At 37.6% G+C, this 23512-nt stretch overlaps 1 protein-coding gene across 8 annotated transcripts in view; it reads left to right on the top strand.

The window, feature by feature from the left end:
- TTC3 (tetratricopeptide repeat domain 3) overlaps positions 1-23512 on the top strand; it is a 124734-nt gene that overhangs the window by 2281 nt on the left and 98941 nt on the right. For 3 of the 8 annotated variants that reach the window (XM_043875204.1, XM_043875202.1, XM_043875206.1), the window contains 9 exons: positions 10840-10994; positions 11946-11988; positions 12300-12450; positions 12907-12994; positions 15521-15574; positions 16582-16702; positions 18499-18584; positions 20147-20241; positions 21385-21447. The exons of 2 other annotated variants lie outside the window; for them this stretch is intronic. In XM_043875204.1, the coding sequence (XP_043731139.1) occupies positions 10851-10994; positions 11946-11988; positions 12300-12450; positions 12907-12994; positions 15521-15574; positions 16582-16702; positions 18499-18584; positions 20147-20241; positions 21385-21447 (845 nt within the window). In that variant the 5' untranslated portion in view covers positions 10840-10850. Of the gene's footprint in view, positions 1-5077; positions 8225-10839; positions 10995-11945; positions 11989-12299; positions 12451-12906; positions 12995-15520; positions 15575-16581; positions 16703-18498; positions 18585-20146; positions 20242-21384; positions 21448-23512 lie in introns of those variants that run through there. 3 more of the 8 variants (XM_043875205.1, XM_043875207.1, XM_043875208.1) reach the window with 3 other exon arrangements.

Here is a 23512-nt window from a genome sequence, read left to right as displayed (position 1 = left end):
ATATGCATCTTCAATGTAACCAAATATCAGGGAAGCTCTCAAAGTGGTTGCACTAACTTATCACTCTGACTGGTATTGAGTGAAGACACCCATTTCCTCACACTCTTGCTAAACCCTTTATGTTACCTGACTTACATTTTTGCCTTTTCTTTACTGACCAGCTTGCTTATAACTTTAACTTGCAGCTAAATTTGCTTACCTTGGCTTCTGCCCTAGCCCTGTGTGAAGCCTATGGGTTCCTCTCTCACAGCTGACTCAAGCTTTTATCTCATTTGGTTCTCATAAAGTTAATTGCAGTGAACATTTATTTTGTACCTAATGTACTTCCTATGGTTGATGTAAGATAAAGATTTCCATGGTATGTTAGATGTACCTCTCTAGAGGCAGGTGAGGTGATTTAATTACTTTTTTGCATATGATGAATGGATTTTTAAAAATCTTTTTTCCTCTTTAATGTACTACTTATACTTAATGCTTTCAAAATATATGTGACATATATGCAAGTTGTGAAGCAAGACAGTAAGTAAAATGAACGCCTCTCAACCCACCACTCAATCCAAGAATCAAAATGACGATTTTGAATGTTACCATCCCCAGGGTGACTACTATTGTGTGTCATTGCTTGTATTTTAAAAATAATTTTATCAAATATGTGTATATCCCTCAACAGTATATTGTGTGGTTTCTATTGTTTTTGAATTTAAAAAAAAGAATACTGGATACAGTTTGTTGGGCTGGCTTATTTCACTCAATGTTACGTTTTTGAGAGTCACTGATTTTCAGATAGACATGTCATTAATTTTCATGGCTGTGTAATATTCTGTTGGAGAATATAACACAGTGTATGCATTCTTCTATTGATGAACATTTCGGTTGTTTCTAGGTTTTGCTGTTTTGAAGATTCTTATATATATATCTTCTGGTACACAGTTGCAAGAATTTCTCTACTTTTCACACTGGGATATATGCCTTCCAGGGAAGAAATAAAGATTTTCTAAGGAGTATTTGGGCACAAGTGATATTAATGAATCAATTTGTAGATCATTAAATTCCACGTGTAATCCTTTCCTAAAATTGGTAATGCCTGAAGCCTGTGATGGAAACTTCCTCTTGGTTCTATTTGCCCACCTCCCCCTTCAGAGTAGCATTTCTGCCTTAAATTAGGAAGGCATACCGCCTACTTGCCTGGAATCTTACCAGGGTAATGTCCCAATTGAAAAACTCTCCATGGTACAAAAGGATAATTTAAAATACATGCAGCTATAGTGTTAGGGAACACTTCCTTTTAATGAAGACATTTTCCATCTCCTCAAGAGCTGCATTTCCAATAAACTGTAACTTTTATGCTTAATATCAGCATATGTAGGGTTTCCCAGGTGGTGCTAGTGGTAAAGAATCTATCTGCCAATGCTGGAGGTGTAAGAGACACAGGTTCAAACCCTGGGCAGGGAATATCCTCTGGAGGAGGGCATGGCAACTCACTCCAGTATTCTTGCCTGGAGAATTCCGTGGACAGAGGAGCCTGGCGGGCTACCGTCCATAGGGTCACAAAGAGTGGCACACAACTGAAGTGACTTAAGAGTGCGCACACACACACACACACACACACACACATATCAGTATATATACTAGTTATCTTTTGATGAACTCTATGCTGTAATAAATACAACATTTTAAACCAGTGATATGTCAGTGTTATTTTAAAATGTCACTGTGATACTCTAGTAATTCATCCTTTGCAATTAAATTTAGAACTGAAATTTTTTAGATGTCATTTTAAAGTATGAGTGTAATATTTAATAGCATTTATTGTGGTTCATGAGTAAAAAGAATGTTGAAATACCACTGTGGCAAGCTATTTACTAGAAGTGGAATTGCTGGACTATGGGTATGAATGTTCAACTATAAAATGATACCAAATTGTCTTCTGAAGTGGTTGTACCAGCTTATGCTTTGGTCAGCTGTTTTGTCAATTTATATACTTGGATTAGCATTGTGTTAAGAGTTATGGTTGATCTATATCCTTTGCAACACTTGTTACTTGTCAAAGTTCTTAATATTTGCCAAATGGATATGAAATGTGCATTGTGGTTTTAATGTGCATTTATTGATTGTTAATAACTTTGAACATCTTTTTCTTTGTGAACCATCTATCTCCCTTTTGTTCACAAAAAGGAAATAGGTCGTTCATACACAAACACACAAATACCTGGTCATTTCTCTCACCCACTTTTCTGTTGGGTTCTCTTTTAAAACTGTAATAGGTAACAGTAATCATTTATTGAGTGTAAACATTGTAAATATCTTATTCCAGTTCGTGGTCGGTCTGTTTGCACTTTATGGTGTGTTTTGATGAACGAAAGTTCTTAATTTTAATGTAATCTAATTGGAAATTTACCCTACCCTGGGATCATAAAGATGTTCTCCTGTGTTTTTCTTTAAAAATTTTAAAATGATGCCTTTCACATTTAAGTTGGTAATCCATCTGGTACTGATTTTTGTATATGGTGTGACTTAATGATCCACATTCATTTTTCCCTCCATGTGGCTACAGTTGATCCCATACCATGTATTGAATTGGCTCTCTGTTCACCAGTGATCTGCTGAACCACCTTTTTTGCATGTTTAGTTTCTATATGCATGGATCTGTTTCTGACTCTCCTTTCTGTACCACTTGTCCACCTGTCTATCTGTTGCTAGCACCCTGTCATGATTATTAACGCTGTAGTTTTACCTGACATCTTGATGTCTGGGGAGCCACTTGAGTCTTAGCTGTTCTTGTAAGAATCAGCTTGTCATATGACAGAAAAAGCTCTTTGGGCACCAATTGGAATGATTAAAATCAGTTTGGAGAGATTTGAAATCTTTAAGATTTTGAGGTATGTATTTGCATTTATTTAGGTTTCTAATGGCTTCTGATACAGTTTTGTGAATTTTCCCTTACAGATCTAACAGTTTTTAAATGTTGATTCTGATATTTGTAGGAGTTCTGTTGCTGTTACAGATGATTCTTTTTAGATTCTATTTCCTGTTTATTGTTAATAGAAATTTATGGATTTTTTACATTGATCTTTAGTCATCCACTTGATAAACACTTATTCTGATATATTTTCTATAATCCTTTTGGGTTTTCTATGTGGATAATTATATCACTTGCAAATAGTGACACTTTTGGTCCTCCTTTCCAATTAGTTTTCCTTAATTTTTTTTTTCTTGCCTTATTATGCTGGCACACTTCTAGATCTATGTTTGATGGATGTGATTATGGTTATTCATTAGAAGTTATTTATAGTGAGCATACATCTGATTATTGTGAAAATACCTGTTTTGTTCCTGATTTCAAAAAGAATGTTTTCCCCTTAAGAATGTTTGTTATGAGTCTCTGTAGACACTCTTTACTAAGTTAGGGAAGTCGTCATTTGCTTATTTTGTCACATGCTTTTCTGCATCTGTTGACAGTATCTTGTGGATTTTCTCCTTTAATACACTAAGTGTAATGGTTCCAATTTATATATTTAAAAATTCTTAATTCTCTCTTATATTTGTTCCTAAGATAGATACAAGTAGACCTTGATGGGTCCTTTTGTGAACTCGATGAAGTTTGCTAGTATTTTATTTAGATTTTTGCATCTGTTCATGAATGAAATCACCTGTCATTTTTTAAATTGACTACTTGTCTGATTTTGGTGTTCAGGTTACACTGCTTTATGCCAGTTAGAGTGTTTCATTTTTTTCTGTTCTCTGGACATTTTGGATTGGAGTGGTTTATTTCTTAAAAATTTTTGTGGCATTTACCTGTGAGATCATTTGGATCTAATTTTTTGTGTGGAAGGATTGTAAATTGTTGACAAGTTAGTTAGTAGTAATTAGCAATTGAATAGTAATAGGACTTCAGCTTTTTGGTTTCTTTTAGTGAGTTTTGTAAATTTTATTTATTTTTTAAATTAATTTTTTGTTGGAATATGGTTGATTTACAGTGTGGTAAATTTTAGAAATTTGTTCCTTCAACAAATTTAAGTTTATTTTCATCAGGTTCATGGTACCGTCTTAATTCCCATTTTAATCTTTTATTTGTAGTTATCTTCCGTTTCTCATATTGGATGTTATTTGTGTGTGACTTTTTTCATTAATTTTGCCAAAAGTTTGTCTATTTTATTAATCTTGGCAGAGGATGAATTTTTGGTCTGTTAATACTGTGTTCTATTATATTTTTAATCTTTTTCTCCTTTATGATTTCCTTTTCCTTTTAGTTTATTTATTTTGAGCATGCAAATATTTATTGATATAATCCTCACCAGAGGCACACTTTATTTTTAATTGATAAAAATACAAAGATTGTTCTAAACCGTTGATAAAGAAAATTTTCTTTGAATTCTTTATTATTTTCTAACCTAAACTGCATGATTAGCTTACTACTTTTCAGCCATTCCTGTTTTCTGCCATGAGCATGTAAAGCTATAGAATTCCTCAAAGTTCATTTTTGCTTTACATAATATGGTTTAAATAAATTTAAACAAAATTAAAATTTCTAGTTTGATTTCTTCTTTGATTTACGTGTTTGAGAGTTTTCTGTAAAATGTGTGTTTTAAAATTTCCAAATATTTCTTCATTTTCCTTTTTATTGTTCATTTCTTAATTGTGTTGTCAGAGAATGTAGCGTGTGTTTTTCTTAAAACATTTGTTTGTCCTTTATGGTTTTGTACATAGGGAATTATAATTGTTCTGTGTGTGCTTGTGAAGAGATTATATTCCTCTAGTTATGTATCTGTTAGATCAAACTTAAAAATTGTGTTTCCGCTTGTCTGTATTAATTTTCATTTGTTTGACCTAGCATGTGAGATGGAGAAGGCAATGGCACCCCACTCCAGTACTCTTGCCTGGAAAATCCCATGGATGGAGGAGCCTGGTAGGCTACAGTCCATAGGGTTGCTAAGAGTTGGACATGACTGAGAGACTTCACTTTCACTTTTCACTTGCATGCATTGGAGAAGGAAATGGCAACCCACTCCAGTGTTCTTGCCTGGAAAATCTCAGGGATGGGGGAGCCTGGTGGGCTGCCGTCTCTGGGGTCGCACAGAGTTGGACACGACTGAAGTGACTTAGCAGCAGCAGCAGCAGCATGAGAGAAATGTGTTTCAATCTTCTACTGTAACCTTTTTACAGACTCTCTGTAGTTCTAACAGTTTTTCGTCTATGTATTTTGAGACTATTTTATCAGATACATGCAAGCTAGGCATTGTTTTCCTAGTGGGTTGACGCTTTTCTGTTATGTTGTGGTTCTCCCTACGCCTGATTTTGTTTTTTGTTTTAGGGTCTGTTTTGTCTGTCCTGCCTTTTTTTTTTGTGGTGGTTTACATGGATTAACCTTTTTCTTCATTTTCCTGTCACCTTTTTTATGTCCTTATATTTTAGGTGTCTCTTAAGAATGTATTACTAGATTTTTTTTTTAAATACAGTCAGATAGTTTATGATTTTTAATTGGTATTTTTAGAAGTTAGTTCAAGTCTCTTGGTGGTCAGCTCTTTTTTTTTAATCTGAAATTAGTTTTATTTTACCCTTGTTCTTGAGAGAGAATTTTGATAGGTGTACAGTTCTTAGGTTGATGCTTTGCTTTCTGTTCATGTGTGAAGATGTTATTCTGCTTGCAAAGTCTGCTACCAGTTTTATTTCTGGTAATTTGAAGAAAATATTATTTTTCTTCTCATTGCATTGAATTTTGTCTTTGACATTACACCTTTACTTCTGAGTCTAGATAGTGATTACTTTTTATTTATCCTGTTTTGGATACATGTGTTTCCTGATTCAGAATACTGTCTTTCATGAAGTCTAGAAGATTCTGAGCCATGTGTTCTTTAAACATTTTCTCTTTGATTTTATCTACTTTCTCCTTCCAAAGATTTAAGTGGATATATGTATGTATGTGTGTGTTTCCAGATCACTTATTTTTCATCTTTTATATTTTTAACTTCCTTGTGTCTTTGCCAGAACTTAAAATGCTGGATAATTTCATCAGGCACATGTTCTTTTTTGTCAGTTTTCTTGACAGTGCCTAATCATCTCGTCGATCCATCTGTTTTATTTATTTTTAACAATTATACTTTTAATTTCTAAAAGTATCGCTCTATTCTTTTTAGCTATACCCAGTCATTTTCTTTTAATCTCCTGTCGCTTGCTCATTTTTTGGAATCTGTAGATATTCTGTAGACTGGCGACTCCCATGTCTGATGTACTTAGGGATCTAAACTTATTGCTTGTTTTTTCTGTTATCTCCTTCACAGTGGGTTGTCACCTCCTGTGCTTGGAGATTCTCAGTTATGAACTCTTCCTTGACTGCTCTTTCTCTGTGGGAATTCTGAGAGTCTGAGTTGGGATACTTTCCTTCTGATAGGGCTTGTGCCAGCGTTGGCTGTGAGCTGTCTGTGGGACCCCCTTTTAGTCTCTCACTTTGCTCCTGGCCCATGGCTCTGTGTCCCATGTTGTTCTTGTCATCTTGACTGTCAGGTTTAGTTTCTAGATAGAGGTTTGTTGTTTTGGGAGAAAAAAGTGACTTTAAATGTTCCCTATTTCTGTGAGCTCAGTAACATTTAAAAAAAATCTAGCATCCACTTTGTTCTGCAGTCATGAAATGCCCCTTTGGTTCATCATAACTGACGGGATCAGAAGTCTTTTACACTTAAATTAAATTTTTGTAGTATGTTCATTTTAGCTTGTATAGGTAAAAAATTCTGTCCTAACAAACATAAGATTTCTTGGTGATAACAAATTTTCTATTAAAACAAGTTTATATCTAAGTTGAAAGTTGAGTTATTCTAAATCAAAATATTAAATAGGTAACAGCACAGTTGGCAGGTGGATTTGGCAAAGCTTTCTACTTTGGGGAGTGTGAATTAAAACTTTGGAAGACAGTGAGATAGGGAATAAAGATGTGTAGGGCACAATGCACTGTTTGGACCCATAGTGAACCTGCAGAGAGAAATCGTCAATGACCAAACGGAACACTGCTATCAAAATAATGTGAGCAGAATGCTCAGGGCTTACAGAGAAGAGGTGTGAAAGTAAACTTGGTGGTGTGAGAAGTTCAGGAAAGGCTTCCTGGAATCGAGTACTAAGGACTGGGAGGCATTCTGGCTGCAGATGAGGTTTGTTTAGAAATGACAGGCAGCTGGGTAGGACTGGCTTCTATGTTATGTCGTGGAGTGACTAGAGAAATGCAGGAACAGAACCACAAAAGGTCTTCTGTGCTGTAGTAGGGAGTTTGGTCTTTTATTGTGAAGATAAAGAGAAGCTACTGAGTTAAGTATAAAATGTTATGATCAGAGTTTTAGGGGATGCCAAGATCGAAGGCAAGTCACCAGTTAGGAGGCTGCTTGTTCAAGTAGTTCAGAGGAGACAAGATGAAGCCACAGCCAGGGCAGTGGCCCCGGGCACGAAGAGTTGTACGCATGCTAATTTGGGTTTCCTAGAGGAGTTGAAATGACAGGACTTCGTGGTCACTTTGGTTAGAAATGTTGAAGGAGACTGGGGAGTCTAGATTGACCTCCAGATTTGGGTAACCAGGTGGCATGTAGAGCAGTTTACTGGTAACATAAAGAGAAAAGAACTTGGTTTCATTTGTTCTTGAGGAAACGGATGTTTGATTTTGAACTCACTGAATCTGAGAGGCTTATGGGACATCTTGGTTAAGATCCAGTAGCGGATGACAGGAAGAGAGTAGAAGTCTATGAGTTGTAACCCAGCCTGGAGAGATTTGAGAGTCTTAACTGCATTTTTAGTCATGGTTTGCTACAGTGGGTTATGAGACAGTTTAAAGTAGTACATAGATAAAGAATTTTTTAATAGTTAGGAATATATGCTAATGTGTCTGAAAAACATAAGCTGTACTTCAAACTTACAATATCACGGGTGTTATCACTTAGGCCAAATGAGCCCAATAAAAAAGGAATACTAAGAAAATAAAATACATGTGACCTGTGGAAATGGCAAAAATTGTGGTGAAGCTATGCACATAATGAAAGTTCAGAAAGCGCTGTTGTAAGCCATGGGTGTGGAGAGAGTAAGCATGAGAAGAAGAGAGAGTTGACCTTTGGGTGGCGGGGAATGGAGAAGAAGCACCCATGGAGACTGAGGAAGAGCAGCCAGAAGAATAGGAGGAGGACCAGGAGAAGATGGTCTTTGGAGTCCAGATGAAGAGTTCTGAGGAGGAGGAAGTGGTCCACAGCGCCAAGTAAGTTGTAAGCTGAAAAGTGCTTTTGGACTTAGCTATTAAGGGAGACCATTTAGTTGAAGGCATCCAAATGGTGGATTAAAAAATACTCATCTAGTATGTTAGTCATAACTGATGTTCATAGCATTCCCTATACGTCACGTGCTAGTAAACGCACTTGACATATGTTAACCGATTAATCAAATAGGTAGTATTGCTGTCCTCATTTAATAAGTGAGGAAACAGACACCTCAGGAGGTTAAGTAACTCGTCCCAGATCACACACTCAAGAAATGGGAGAGCCAGGATTCAAGCCCAGGCAGCTGGTTCCAGAGTCCATGCTGTTAACCACTATGCCGCATTGCCTCTCTGGTTGAAACAGAATAGAAAATAACAATAACACCAATTACGGTGTAATGACTGTGCGGTTGGTGTAGGGCATGGTATCAGTGAGTTATGCCAGCCTGGGAATGACCAGCATGGTGTCACAGTGGCTCAGTCTGCCATGTATGAGCACATTAATTGTATTGTATCTGATGCCGTGATGGTGATGCGTGGGCTGTGACAGACAGTTCTTGGCTCTTTCTGTATTTATATATAGAAAACACTTGTGAAGAAAAATGAGTTTAAACGTGTATGTATTTCCCAGAATAGCATGTGTCCCATATCATGTGCCATACTTTGGGTGCTAAAATGACTTTTTATTTTTTTCAGTCATTGTTTACTTTTGGAGTTAAATTCTCTAAATGGGAAATACTGGTCACCCAGAACAGGTCAGAAGGTTCCAGACATTGTAGTTATCCAGTCTACTGGAAAAGATCAGTAACGACTTCACTAAAGCACTTCCCTTGAATCGTGGAAGTGGAAGCCCAACATTAGGAAACTGAAAATGAAGGAGAATGGAGGATTTGAACGGGAGGAATAAAAGCGTTCTTGATGAAGGTGAAGAACGTCTGTGGCAGGAGACCGGGGAGACCTGAGCCGTGATGACTCTTGGCTGTGGTCAGCAAGGAGCTGGTCAGAGTTACAGATTTAAAAACTGGTTTAGACTTGGGCAGTGATCCAAGATATGGCCTTGTGAACGAAGAGCCTAGGTGAGGAGGGCAGCAAAGTGTACTTGAGTTGAGGAGGTGGTCGCACTGCAAGGGTTGGGTCCTGAAGGGCTGTCCGTGCCCACCTTAGTATAACTGGAATGATGACCAGAGGAGAGAGGGAGCACTGTGAACTAGTCACCAGTGTTCTTTAACATGACAGCAGCCAGGAGGCAGCTAGATCCATGACAAGGAAATGTAGATCTAGTGAAATACAGCATTTTAGAGGAGACCGAGGACTCCGAAGACCTAGGTTTGAATCCCCCCAAGCTTGGTGATCTTGGGCAGATTAGTTTTGCTGTGAATGTTTTCATCTGTACAGTGACGGTGGTGATAATTGTACCTGCAGAGAGTTGCTGTGACTGTTGATGAGATGGTACACGCAAAACGCTTGGCATGTCGTGTGACAAATGGTACCAACAGTTTGCTATGAAGGTGGTTATTGTTCTTCATTTCTGATATTGTGAGGTGGTTGTACAGCAAGTGGAACATGAGAAGGATTAATTAAAGAAACAGACGTGTTTTCCAGGAGCTGATGGTGGTCTTGGTTAGGAAAAAAGAAACTTGGTTTATCCTAACAATAGTGGGATAGTAGTGGTGAAGTGAAAAGGTTTAAAAAGCGCTGTTAATAATGGTGCTGGTGATGCTAGGAAAGCAAAGTCATCTTGGAGAAGAGTTAGAAGTAATAAAATGCTGAGTTCTTTTCAGTGATAGTTAGGTTTTGTACCTGTTCTCTGACAGCTATACCATGTTATGACTGAAGTTTCTTCAGGGAAAAAAAAACTTGAGTCTGCACCTCCAGCCCCTTGTCCCCCCATTGAAATAGTTATTTTTAAAATGTGGTTGTTGGTAACATGAGGGGTTTGCCCACTGTTTCTGTCTAGCAGTGCTGACTTGCGTTGCAGTAGTTAAGAGAATTAGCAGCAGCGAGTGCTGGGAAGGTCTGGATGCGGCTGTAGGAATTAAGAGGTGGCCACGCTCTCCATGTGCCGCTTCAGCTCTGCCCCTGTGCCCAGGACAGAAACACACAGTGCGGTCTGGATAAGAAACCTTTCTTTCAGTGGATCAAGGTTTAGTTCTAGCCAGGAGGTGGAGAATGTGGCAGAGTTCGTGAATGATGAAATGGCGAATTTCACAAATGCAGTAAAAGCAGATGGAGTTAAAGGGCAGCGGTGGAAAGATGTCTTGTTCGCTTATTGAACTCATTATTTGAGGGCTTAGCACAGGCTGGGAGCATACACCGATGAAATAAGCTGCCCTTAATTATCTTCCATCTAAAAGAGACATGTAAAGAGTTAAATTCAGAGATGATGACTCTTTGAACCTAAAGAAAAGAAATAGATTAAAATGATGGTTGAAGAGAGTCAGGGGAGAGATTAGCAAATGAGGATGAGACTCTTCCAGAGCTCAGTGTTCTCCTCAGAGTTGCTTCCTGGGGGCATAAGTTCCCAGTATTTATCAAACATACCATAGAAGTCAGGAAACTGCTTCTCATGGCATCTCAGATGGTTTCATTGTTGATTTGGGTTTGTGTTGTGTCCTCAGGGTGGTGTACCATGGCTGATTTTGCCCAGGGAAATTTTGCAGTAGCAGATTATGCCTTGTTAGAAGATGGCCGTTATGTGGACGATTGTTTCTTTGCCCCTGAGTTTATGTCCAATGATTATGTTCGTGTGACTCAGCTTTACTATGATGGAGTGGTAAGTAGATTTCTTAACTTTTTTTTTTCTTGGCCGCACCGCATCACATGCTGGACCTTAGTTCCCTGACCAGGTATTGAACACATGACCTCTGCATTGGATGTACAGTCTTAACCACTGGACTGTCAGGGAAGTCCCTTAACTTTTTGTTTTTAATATGATGTCTTCTTAAAGTTTTTTTTTTAATTGAGATATAATTGACATGACATTAGTTTCAGATGTACAACATGATTCAACATATGTATATATTGTGAGATCAACACAGTAAGTTCAGTTAATGTCCATCACTACACGTAGTTATACATTTTTTTTTTGTTCTTGTGAGAACCTTAAAGATTTCGTGTGCTACTTGAAGTTTTACAGGGAGGTATGTATAGTTTTTGCAGAGGTCATTTCAGACAGGAGAGTAGGCAGTGCCTCACCAGGGAGCATGTGCAGTGCTGCTAAAAGCTTGTTTTCTGGCTGGAGGTGAGCAAGGCTCTCAGGGGAGACCCATAGAAACAGACCGGGGGAAACACTGGAAAAAGGCCGAAAGACATATCGGTTGAAAATGTGCTCAAATTGTGTAAGTAAATGTACCAAAAGGTTTTTAGTTTAGTACTGATTACCCTTACATCAAGAACTGGGGACTTGCCTGGTGGTCCAGTAGTTAAAGAGTCCACTTGCCAGTGCAGGGGACATGGGTTCAATCCCTGTTCCGGGAAGATCTCACCTGCTGTGGGGCAGCTAAGCCCGCATGCCGCAGCTACTGAAGCCTGGGCACCCTAGAGTCTGTGCTCTGCCAGAGAAGCTGCTGTGAGGAAAAACCCGTGCACCACAATTAGAGAAAAGTATGCGTGCAGCATGGAGACCCAGTGCAACCAAAAGTGAATAAATAAGGTTTAAAGAAATCTAGAACTGTACTTCAGCATTTTACCAGATACAAATCAAAAGAGTTCTTTTCCTTTTTAGGGTAGACAGTATAAAGATTATACCCATACTGAGGGAAACTTAGGTGAGTACATTGATATTTTAATTTTGTTGAAACAGCTTCTACAGAATGTTCATGCATTCACATCAACATAGTAGACTTTTATAGCTTTAAGAGAATTTATTCTTTGCTGTTCTTTTTCACTAGAAATTTAAAAACCCTTTGTTAAATAGTTTTAGCTAACATTTAGATATTCTTAACATCTGACAGATTCAGATATTTTATCCATTCATTTCGTGCCTTTCCATATCCATTTTTGTCTTTTCCCTTAACGGTGTTGATTGATTCCAAAACGAGGCACAAAATATTAATTTAAAACTTCTTTTTTGATTAAGAATTTGACATCTGCACTATGTGGTGTAGTAAACCTGTTTCTGTCCTGCAAGATTACTGTGATGCCATTAAAGTCCACATCTTCTGGCCACTTCTGTTTCAACGTCAGCAGAGCTCTATAATAACACGAATGCACCCCTGTGTAAGGACCAGGTGAGTTACGTAAGAAGGGCTGTCTGGTAAGCCCTTCTGTATGAACAGGGGTAAGCATGTTGCCTTACCACTGAGGGATGCCAAGTACAATGGAAGACTTATATCTCATTCTTATATAATGTTCAACTCTACTTTTGTTTAATAGAGTGGAAGAAGTTAATATTGGGATTTGCATATGAATGAATAATCTTGGTGACATAATGAAATTGAAGAGCATTAGATTAAGAAAGAAATAATTTACTTGTTTATAAATATCAGCATTATAGTAGAGAAGAAAGAAAAAGGTGTAATATTTTGTCTGCTTAATAAATAGCTTGTTATTACCTAGAGGAAAGAAACAGAATTTTTATTCCAATAGTTTAAATTGAGGTATAACATACAGTCAGTCAAGTATAAAATTCAATGAATTTTTATATATGAAAACATAATCTTTTAAAAAATAAATTTGTCTTTAAGCGGTTCTCTTGCTTGTGAGATAAGTTTGAAGAAATTACAGCATCTTGAGCTGATGGAAGATATTGTGGATTTGGCAAAGAAAGTTGTGGTAAGTGATAGAATGTATATCCCACCCCCCTGTTTCAAGAATATAAATATTTATATGGTAGCAGGCCCATGCTACTAATTTATCATGGCTAATAGGAATGGTTTTAGTTTTGGTTAACCTGAGCTTACTTTGCCGACAGAGGTCCCTATAGTCAAAGCTATGGTTTTTCCAGTAGTCAGGTATGAATGAATGTCAGAGTTGGACCATAAAGAAAGCTGAGTGCTGAAGAATTGATGCTTTTGAACTGTGGTGTTGGAGAAGACTCTTGCGAGTCCCTTGGACTGCAAGGAGATCCAACCATTCAATCCTAAAGGAAATCAGTCCTGAATATTCATTGGAAGGACTGATGCTGAAGCTCCAATACTTTGGCCACCTGATGCGAAGAACTGACTCACTGGAAAAGACCCTGATGCCAGGGATGATTGAAGGCAGGAGGAGAAGGGGACAATAGGGGATGAGATGGCTGGATGGCATCACTGACTCAATGGACATGAGTTTGAGCTAACTCTGGGAGTTGGTGATGGACAGGGGAGCCTGGATGCAATCCAGGGGGTGGCAAAGAGTCAGACACAACTGAGTGACTGTACTGAGCTGAGTATCCACAAAATCAGTCTCTGACATTGAAGCTTGATCACTTTTATTTTTGGATGGTTCTGATCTATTTCAGAGTTGACATACCACTGCTTTAGGACATAACCTTTCTGCCATTTTTTCAATTTATCTATTTATATAGAAATACATTTAGAAAATCTTTGACCCTTTTCCATGAAAGGAAATAATAGTAATAGCTGCCATGTATGGGCTACCAGGTGACTGCAGCCACAAACTTAAAACACGCTTGCTCCTTGGAAGAATAGCTATGACATACATAGACAATGTATTAAAAAGCAGAGACATCACTTTGCTAACAAAGGTCCATATAGTCAAAGCTGTGGTTTTTCCAGTAGTCATGTACAGATGTGGAAGTTGGACCATAAAGAAGACTGAGCGTCAAAGAACTGATGCTTTCAAACAGTGATGTTGGAGAAGACTCTTGAGAGTCCCTTGGACTGCAAGGAGATCCAACCAGTCCATCCTAAAGGAAATCAATCCTGAATATTCATTGGAAGGACTGGTGCTGAAGCTGAAGCTCTGATATTTGGCCACCTGATGCAAAGAACTGACTCATTGGAAAAGACCCTGATGTTAGGAAAGATTCAGGGAAGAAGAGAAGGGGATGACAGAGGATGAGATGGTTGGATGGTATCACTCATTCAATGGACATGAGTCTGAACAAATCCGGGAGATGGCAAAGGACAGGGAAGCCTGGCGTGAGGCAGTTCATGAAGGTTGCAAAGAGTCAGACACGACTGAGCTGCTAAGCACAGCACAACACAACCTGAGCTTATTCTGCTATGCATGAGATCATGCTGTGTATTTCAGAGGTTAGGTAGATGGCTGTTTCCATGGTTCTGACGTAACATGATGAGAACCAGGCTGGCTCCATATCTTTAAAGAATAGAAATTAGAATTTGTCACAAATGAAAGTGTGCTCCTGGTTCACAGAAACCTTTGTCACAGGTTCTGAAAGTGACAGTTTCTTCCTTATAACATAAAATCATGTCATTGTCACCACCACCACAACAAATATTTTTTCTTTGGGGTAAATTTTATTATGTCGGATTTGAGAAGTTGTCTGTGTACTACGCTGAAAGGTTTTTTTTTTTTTCCCTTGAAAGCCATTAATAACTTTTATTTCATTTGGTTATGGGGCCAAGTGTTTTTCTTGCAAATTCTGATTGCAAACTTAAATTTAGAAAGGGCATTCTGATATTTATTTCCTATAGATAATCCTTTGAAATAATTTATATAAGCCAATGAATTTTATAAAAAGATTTTTAGGTGTAATGAACTTTAAAATCAGTACATCTAAAAATTAGACTAAATCATTCTATTATTAGAACCCTGTGTAAGACTATTTCTGGAGACTTCCCTAGTGGTCTGGTGGCTAAGACTACAAGCTCCCAGTGCCGGGGGCCTGGGTTCAATTCCTGGTCGGGGAAATAGATCCCACATGCTGCAACTAAGGGTTCATGTGCTATAACTAAGAGCTGGCACAGCCAAACAAATAAATAAATATATATATATTAAAAAAAAAACTATTTCTGACTTGATTCAGGGTCTTTAAGATCTTGGTCAGTTGGGCATGCTATTGCTCTGTGAAGTGGACTACTGTGTACATATGGTGGTTTTTAGTTGATCAGTCATGTCCAACTGTTTGCGATCCAGTGGACTGTAGTCCACCAGGCTCCTCCGTCCATGGGATTTCCCAGGCAAGAATACTGGAGCGGGTTGCCATTTCCTTCTCCAGGGGATCTGCCCGACTCAGGGATCTCCTGCTTGGCAGGCAGATTCACTACCACTGAGCCACCTGGGAAGTCCGGTACATAACAGTAGTATTCTTAAAATGTAGAGTTTTTTTATTCACTAGAAAATTAAAGTATAATTGGCCAAATAAAGAAAAAAATGTTTTTTTCTGTTTTGCAGAATGATACATTCTTTATTGGAGGCTTATTGAGAATCGGCTATAAAATAGAGAATGTAAGTGTCAACATGAGAATCCAGCACTGTGAATAAGTGGCAGTTATTCATAGGTAGCATTTAGTCATATGGATTTCGATATTTTGCCTAGGCAGTCTCCTTATTTGGGTGGTTTGTATCATTTTCATTTTTCCCCCCATATATGCAATGTGATTTTGAGTTTTGTGGGGTTTTTTTTGCAATTTGATTGTTTTTTTTCTTTTATTTACCTGGCATATATTCTCTCCCAAATGAAATTACTAGGTCCCTGGTGTAAACATTTTTTGGTATATGATTACTGGATAATCTCACTTTTTGGAATCTTGGTTGCTCATCCAGGGATTGAACCTGGGCCCTCAGCAATGAGGCTGCAGAGTCCTAACCACTGGATTGCCAGGGAATTTCTGACAGATACATGTTTCCCTTAAGCTGGACACCAGCATTGATAATGCCACTGTTTCTGAAGTCTTTTCAGACACTAGAAGTATGATAACATTCCTGTGAACCCTTGATGAAGGTCATTGCACTGAGCGCTCACTTGTCCAGCCGTGCACTCCTCTTGTGTGTATATGCTTATTCTTCTCTCTGCCACAGACCATTTAAAATACATAGTACTTTCTGTTAACCTTAATCTGTACCTTTACTTTTGAGGTAAGGATGGAAGTCCTAGTGTAGATGAGACCTGAGAACCCTCTTTCACCTTTGTTATTGGACTTTCCTGCTCCCCAGGGCAGCCTCTGGCCAGGTTGTAGACCTCAGCTTCCTGTTCTGTAATCACTGCAGCAGCATTTTGAGCTCTGAGGGTAGCCTGAGGTTCCCTGAAGATGTAACATATGTGAGTCTATAGTCTCTATTAACTTGTGCACTGGGGTCTAGCTGTTCTAGGTTGCATGCCAGAGTAATGAAAATAAGAAGTTTTCCAAGTTTTTATTAAGAATCTGAAATGCTATATAAGAGAAATTTATAATGCCACATGTAAACTTATAATTAATACATAAATCACATTTTCACCCCTCTTTTTGAAACAGAAAATCTTGGCAATGGAAGAAGCTTTGAATTGGGTGAAATACACAGGCGATGTAACAATTTTATCTAAATTAGGAGCAGTTGACAATTGTTGGCGTATGTTAAGTATTTTCTTTACTGAATGTAAGTATAAATGCTTTAAATTGTTACTTAGTTTTATAAAAGTATTATTTTGGAAAGTAGAATGCATGGCTATGTGATTTCGTGTTCATCTTAGTATTTTAAAAAGTTTTTTTTCTCTTGTGCATAAGGGAAAAGACTGAATAAGAGAACTTTAACCCTGTAGTTAATTTTATTCTGTATTTCCTGTATTGATGATTTGTGTGACTGTATTTTTTTAAACATCCTACCAAATGGATGCCATGAGTTCATATATATAATATCCAAAGAAAGAGTCCACCCTGGGATTCATGTATTCGCATTCATAAGAGAAATAGGTAACTGAGCTAAAACCATAATTTTCATTTTTCTGATGAATCTGTTACTTTTATGTATGATGAAACTGCCTTATATATTTTTTACCTTGTGAAATATTTTTCTCTAAAGCATTTGAATGTTAGCAGTGTTTTTATAGGGATCTTGAAACAGGAAGTATTTGACTCTTTAGTTGATGGTGACTGATTATTTGCCATTTCCACTGAGTAGAGGGCATACTTTGTACTCTTGACCTGGGTGTTAGAAATTAAGCTTAAATATGAAGACAGGTTTCAGTTCAGTCTCTCAGTCGTGTCTGACTCTTCGCGACCCCATGAACCACAGCACGCCAGGCCTCTCTGTCCATCACCAACTCCCAGAGTTTACCCAAACCCATTCCATTGAGTCAGTGATGCCATCCAACCATCTCATCCTCTGTCGTCCCCTTCTCCTCCTGCCCTCAATCTTTCCCAGCATCAGGTTCTTTTCCTGATACTTATTAGGTGCTGGGCTGTATTACATGAGTAGAGGTGGTTCTCTTTGTTGTTCTGGAAGCCTTTAATTATAGGCTAGATTTTTTTTTTTTTTCTTATAGGCTAGATTTTATGGTGAAATTAGACGACCAGTATCATGTACTGGGCATCTGTGTGGGCTTGTTTCTGACTCTGTGTTCTGTCTTCTTTATAATAGCCTTGCAAGGTAGCTGCTGTGATCCTATTTTAGAAATGAGCAAACTTTGAGAGGTTAAATGATACTTCTTTCGTCTGTTAAGTAGTAGAACCTAGATAAGAAGTTAGGTCTCTCTGATCCGAAAGTTCAGGTTTTTGTTCTGTAATCTTATTCCGTCCCCATCATCTTCTGAAATTCTTCAGTGTTAAATTTTAGGTACTACTTTTGCCTTGGAAATCAATATGTTTGGCCGGAGGCATAACTACAGTTCTGTTGCAATAAAATTATTATTTACCACTTATTAATAAAATCTTTTATAGAACAGCTTAAAATATAGAAAATGAGGTCTCGTAAACTTTTAACATAAATTTTGGTTATTACCTGCTTCATTTGAATTAGTTTATTACATTTTTATGAGAACATTTCAAAAGTCTGATTTTGACTTGAGAGTTATAATGTTGAAATAAGACATTTAAAATTATTTTTTATACTAAATATATTTTAGAAAGTAGTTTCCCAGGTTTTTGTTTTCAGAAATTTTAGTTGAACTTTGTGCTGGGTAAACTGTAGCTCAGTGTTATTAAATTGACTTGAGTAATTATATGAGGCCTGATTGGAATGTGTTACTACAGAGCACTGTTAACTACAGTTAGAACTAGAGTAATAATAAGCTAGAAATAAGACAGATTGATGGCAAGCCATGAATCTAATGTTTTCTGAAACATTTTATCAGTTGTTTAACTTCACAGACTCACCTATCTAGCCTAAGAGAACATTGACAATACCAATTTTTTTTAATAAATTTTTTCTCACTCTCTCCTAAAAATAACATTTAGACAAGTATCACATAACTAAAGTTGTAACAGAAAACTGCAGTTTGCTTGAAGAATTTAAAACTCAAAGTTGTGCGGAGTGTCTAGAGGTGAGAATAAATATTTATTTGTAAGTATATTTTGAGATTTGCTTGTTAGAACTTTTATTAATATTTAGGGGAAAGTTCAGTATTGGCTCAGATGGTAAAGAATCCACCTGCAATGTGAGAGACCTGGGTTCGATCCCTGGGTTGGGAAGATACTCTGGAGGAGGGCATGACAACCCATTCCAGTATGCTTGCCTGGAGAATCCCATGGACAGAGGAGCCTGGCGGGCTACAGTCCACAGGGTTGCAAAGAGTTGGACATGACTGAGCGACTAAGCACACAGCACATCTGAATATAAGAACTACTGTAGAATTTGGTAACATATTTGAGAGAAGTTTTAAATAAATTTTGATTGGAATTGTTTTTGGAAGAGGAAGACATCTTGATAAGAATTTTTTAATTTTTAAAATTTTAATTTATAATTTAGGCTACACTGGTTGCTGCGTGGGCTTTTTATGGTTGTGGCGAGCGGGCTTCTTATTGCAAACCACAGGCTTCAGTGCCTGTCTAAAGCACACAGAGGGTGTGCAGGCTTCAGTGGTTGGCAGCGGGTGGACTTTGGTAGTTGTGGTTCACGGGCTCTGGAGCGCAGGCTCAGCCGTTGTGGCACACGGGCTTGGTTGCCCCTAGGCACACGGCATCTTCCCAGACCAGGAACTAACCAGTGTTCCCTGCATTGCGAGGCGATTCCCAACCTCTGGACAACCAGAGAAGTCCCAGAATTTTATATTAAAGATTTTAAAAGAGTTAATTGAAAATTGAAGCTTGATTTTAAAAAATTTAATTTAAAAGCCTTTTAATTAATTGAGAGAGTATGATTTTCTTTGGGATCAGCTTTATTGACTTGTAATTCATATGATATACAATTTACTCATAGGAAATAAGATTTTAACAACTAAATTTTTAGAAAAGGATTTAGGAAATTACTTTTCTATTTAACTCTCTAGCTAAAGTCATTGACATAATCCAGTAAATAATAGTCAGTTTGTTTATTTTGAAAATATGAATGTTTGAGTTGAAGTTTTCGTTATAGCATATTTGATTTCCTGCCTTTTTTTTCCTGTGTTTTGTTTTTATTTCATCTTTGCTAACTTTGTCACCTCATTTTTTGAGGGGCAATTAGTCTAATCAACATTTCCTATATATTATTGATGTATATATTTTTTAAGCACCCAAGTTTATTGAATAGTATCACATTTTCTAGCCTAAAATTAAAATTCTGCCTTGAATCTATTTTTTTTCCTGCTATGCAGGCATAATGTATATTTAAAAGTGGACCTGTCAAATATGGTACACAGGGGATTAATTGTTCATATTATTCATAATGTTTTGTTTACTTTTTAATATTCCTTTTAACAAAGTTAGCCCTGAGTCATTAGAGACAGGCTTCTTTAAATGTGTATGCCAAAATATTGGGTATTGAATTCTCATTTTCTACATAAGTAATCCCCCAGATTATTTTTGATATCTAAGATAAAAACCCAGAACCATTTTCCCTAGGTTTTTGGGTTCCTGATTCTTTTTGAATGTAACTGATGAATCTTCTTTTAATTTGATTTCTCAGCAAGGAGAACTAATGAAAATGAAAGGAAATGAAGAGTTTTCCAAAGAAAGATATGATATAGCTATTATCTATTACACCAGAGCCATTGAATGTAGGTAAGAGCAAAATGGAGTACTGAGACGCTTTCTATGTGGCAGATCACGTTAGAATGCTAGTCAGTATGAAAGAAACACAAGATGAGGAACTGGAGAGTATCTTCAGTTTGCTATGCAGAATGTTTTCTCACCCGTAGGTGTAAGAAACATGAGATGAACTGAATAAATGAACTTAAGTTATAGAACTTAAGCCCATTAGGCGAAATTGTGAATTTTCTCTCCTGCCCATTTGTTCCCAGGCTTTCCAGTACAGAGTCATCTGTGTTTTCTTGGACTCATTTTCCCTTCTTCTCATTCCTTCCAAATTATTGACTGATAAGAAAGAATTAGTTACCAATTCTTTACTAATTAGTTAACTAATTAGTTACTAGATGTCACCCATTCAGGGATTTGTGCTTTCTGTGAGGGAACTTCTAAAGGATAAGAGTTGGAATTGTTGAGAGAATACATGTATTCTACCTCATCTTCTATTTGCCCAGCTGCTAGAATTTTGTAGCATTCTTACACGTGTGCCTCACTTGGTTCTTACCGACATCTTTGCTGGGCCATCTAATGCTGTAGCTACCTTAGGAGGGTGTGCTGTAGACAGCTGCTCTCTTTCCAGATGTCCCCATCTCCACAGGGAATGAGTGAATCCAGGTAGCAAACCACATCTGAAAGTTTGCCTGTCTGTTCTAGGAAGAGGTGGAGATAAGATAGGTGGAGTAAGATAAAACCACATGGGACAAAGCTTGAAGTCACGCTATGTAAATTACTGTTGTAGTTTACAGATGTCCTTTGTCAAGGTGGTACAGTTCTGACTTACATAAAAGTGTTCTGTTCTCTGCAGTAACAACATGCTTGTAGTTTGCTAGCTTTTTAATGTCTCATTTGATCCTCTCAGCAGCCCCATGAGTGCAACAGAAAAAGTAGAACTTTTAGTCTTCATTTTGAATACAGAGAAGTTGATTTGATTTGAACAAGCACCTCAGAAAGTGAAGGAACCAGGATTTAGCCAGTTAGGACTCCAAATCCTATATTCATTTCTGCTCTGCCAAACAGATATGAAGGTTTTGAAAATTTTTTCTTGCCTTAGGATTTCTGTGTTACGTTTTTGTTTTAAATGTAATGTTCTTTACTGATGAAACACTATTTTTTTTAAAGGCCTGAAAATCACCTGCTTTACGGTAACCGAGCTCTTTGTTTTCTTCGTACTGGACAATTCAGGTAAGTTGCTTAGAGTGCCTAATCACTCAGCTGTTATGCTAAATACCTATCTTTGAGAAATGTTTCTATTTGCAGTTATGCAAGAAAATCCTTCAGTAGTTCTTTGGCAGAAATAGTTAAATGGTTAAAAGAGAGCTCTGTAGGCTTTATATATAATAACAGCAATGACAGAAACAGTGATTTTTTAATAGAGAGGATAGCATATGCTTTGCATTATTTTAAGCACTTCATGTAGGTTATTTAATTCTCAACAGCACATTTAATAGGGCTTCCCAGGTAGCTCAGTGGTAAAGAATCTGCCTGCCACTGCAGGAGATGTAGGTTCGATCCCTGGGCTGGGAAGATCCCCTGGAGGGGGAAATGGCAACCCACTCCAGTATTTTCACCTGGGAAATCCTATGGACAGAGGAGCCTGGCAGGCTACAGTCCATGGGGTTGCAGAGAGTCAGACACAACTGAGCGACTTGGTGTATTAATAGGTGGATAATGTTATTTTCTATATTTTACGTGTGGATAAACTCATCCCATTAGTAATTGTGAATATCGTTCTACCCTGCTCCATTTTTGTTCAAGCTGTGATGTAGTGATGCCAAGATTCAAACACAGCTCTTATCTGATGGTTCATAATCTATGTTTATAACACCTATAATATATTACCTTCTTTTGCTCTTAGCTAATCTGTATAGTTCTGGAAGAATTCTTTCTGTGTTTGTTTCCTGTATTAGTATGAATAAAACTAAGTAAATGTCATTTGTAAGGGGAAGAAAAGTTTAATGATTTAACTATGGGAGTAAAATTGTAATTAATTCTTAATTCCTTATGTTGAACTGAGCTTGTATTAGTTGAGAAAGATTATTGACAGTGCCCCCATGATTTTATTGTCTCTCAGCTTACAGTTTTTAGGACTTAAATACTAAGCATGAATATTGAGCACTGTAGACTGTTACATTTAACTGTGTGTTACAGGATTGCTTCAGGAATACATCCACTCAGTAGAAAAATACTAGAAACAAGCTATGAAAAACCACGTTAGAGGCTGGGATCCTCAGAATAAAGTTGCGTAGGTGTATGGTCCTTCTTAGTTATTAGTTATAATTCCTATTTGCATCTTGCCTTTCTGTTGTCCAAAATAAAAAGAGAATACCTGGCAAGTTTTAGAATTCTCACTGTCCATGAAGAAAGAGGACACCAGTTTCTCAGGTGAAACTGTTTTCCTGATGTTTAGTTCTGGAAGAAATTTCTTATGTGGCTTACAAGTAATATGAACTGAGTGGTGGGGTAGAGAACAATCTTAGCAGCATTCCTGTTGAGAGCAAAATAAGCACACCCTGAAAGTGCAGTTTTGGTTTTCATCAATAGTTTTTCAAATTAAGTGTTCTTATAAGAGCAGAGAGTCTGCTACCAGTTGTTTTTCAGGGAGAGTACTTAATGTTGGAGTGTGGGAGGTGGGAGTGGGGAGTATGGTCTATTCCAAGTATACAGTTTTCAAAAATAACATTTATGTTTTTCTTTTATTATAAACAGAACACTTTCTCATGGTAGAAAATTTGGAAAATACAAGAGTTTAAAAAGAAGAAAATAAAAAATCACCACCTCGGAGAATACTGCTGTATAAACGTTATGCAGCTTTTAGGTGGCTTAAGCCGTGGATAACCGAGGCTATCTAGTCTAGAGGAATGGATGGGCTTGACACAGTCTTCCATCAGTACCACTGTCCTCAACTGGTTCTGGCAAGAAATGGGCTGCACATGTCTTTAGATTACTGCCTCTGGCTAGGTCCAGACTTGCAGATATCCTGTGCTGTTTGAAGGCCATTCTGTGTGCTCTCAAGGTGAACAGGTTGGCAGCTTGGCTAGCCTCTTGTGAAAATTGAGGCACCTGTGTGAAACTTTTGAGTGGGTTGAAGGTCATCCCCTCTGCACAGGGGATCCCTTGGAGCTGAGAGGCAAATGAGGGGTTTCTGCCTTCTTTTATGAGTGTTGAATGCTAGACACTCAAGCAGGAGCCTGCTAAAACTGCTCTGAAGGAGGTGCATCAAAGCGAAAATACAGAAGCCGGGTAGCTT

Source organism: Cervus elaphus, chromosome 19, assembly GCF_910594005.1.
Source record: "Cervus elaphus chromosome 19, mCerEla1.1, whole genome shotgun sequence".
In the NCBI taxonomy this organism is placed as follows: Eukaryota; Metazoa; Chordata; class Mammalia; order Artiodactyla; family Cervidae; genus Cervus; species Cervus elaphus.
Note: the sequence above shows the minus strand (reverse complement) of the source record. Positions and strands in the feature narration are given on the sequence as shown.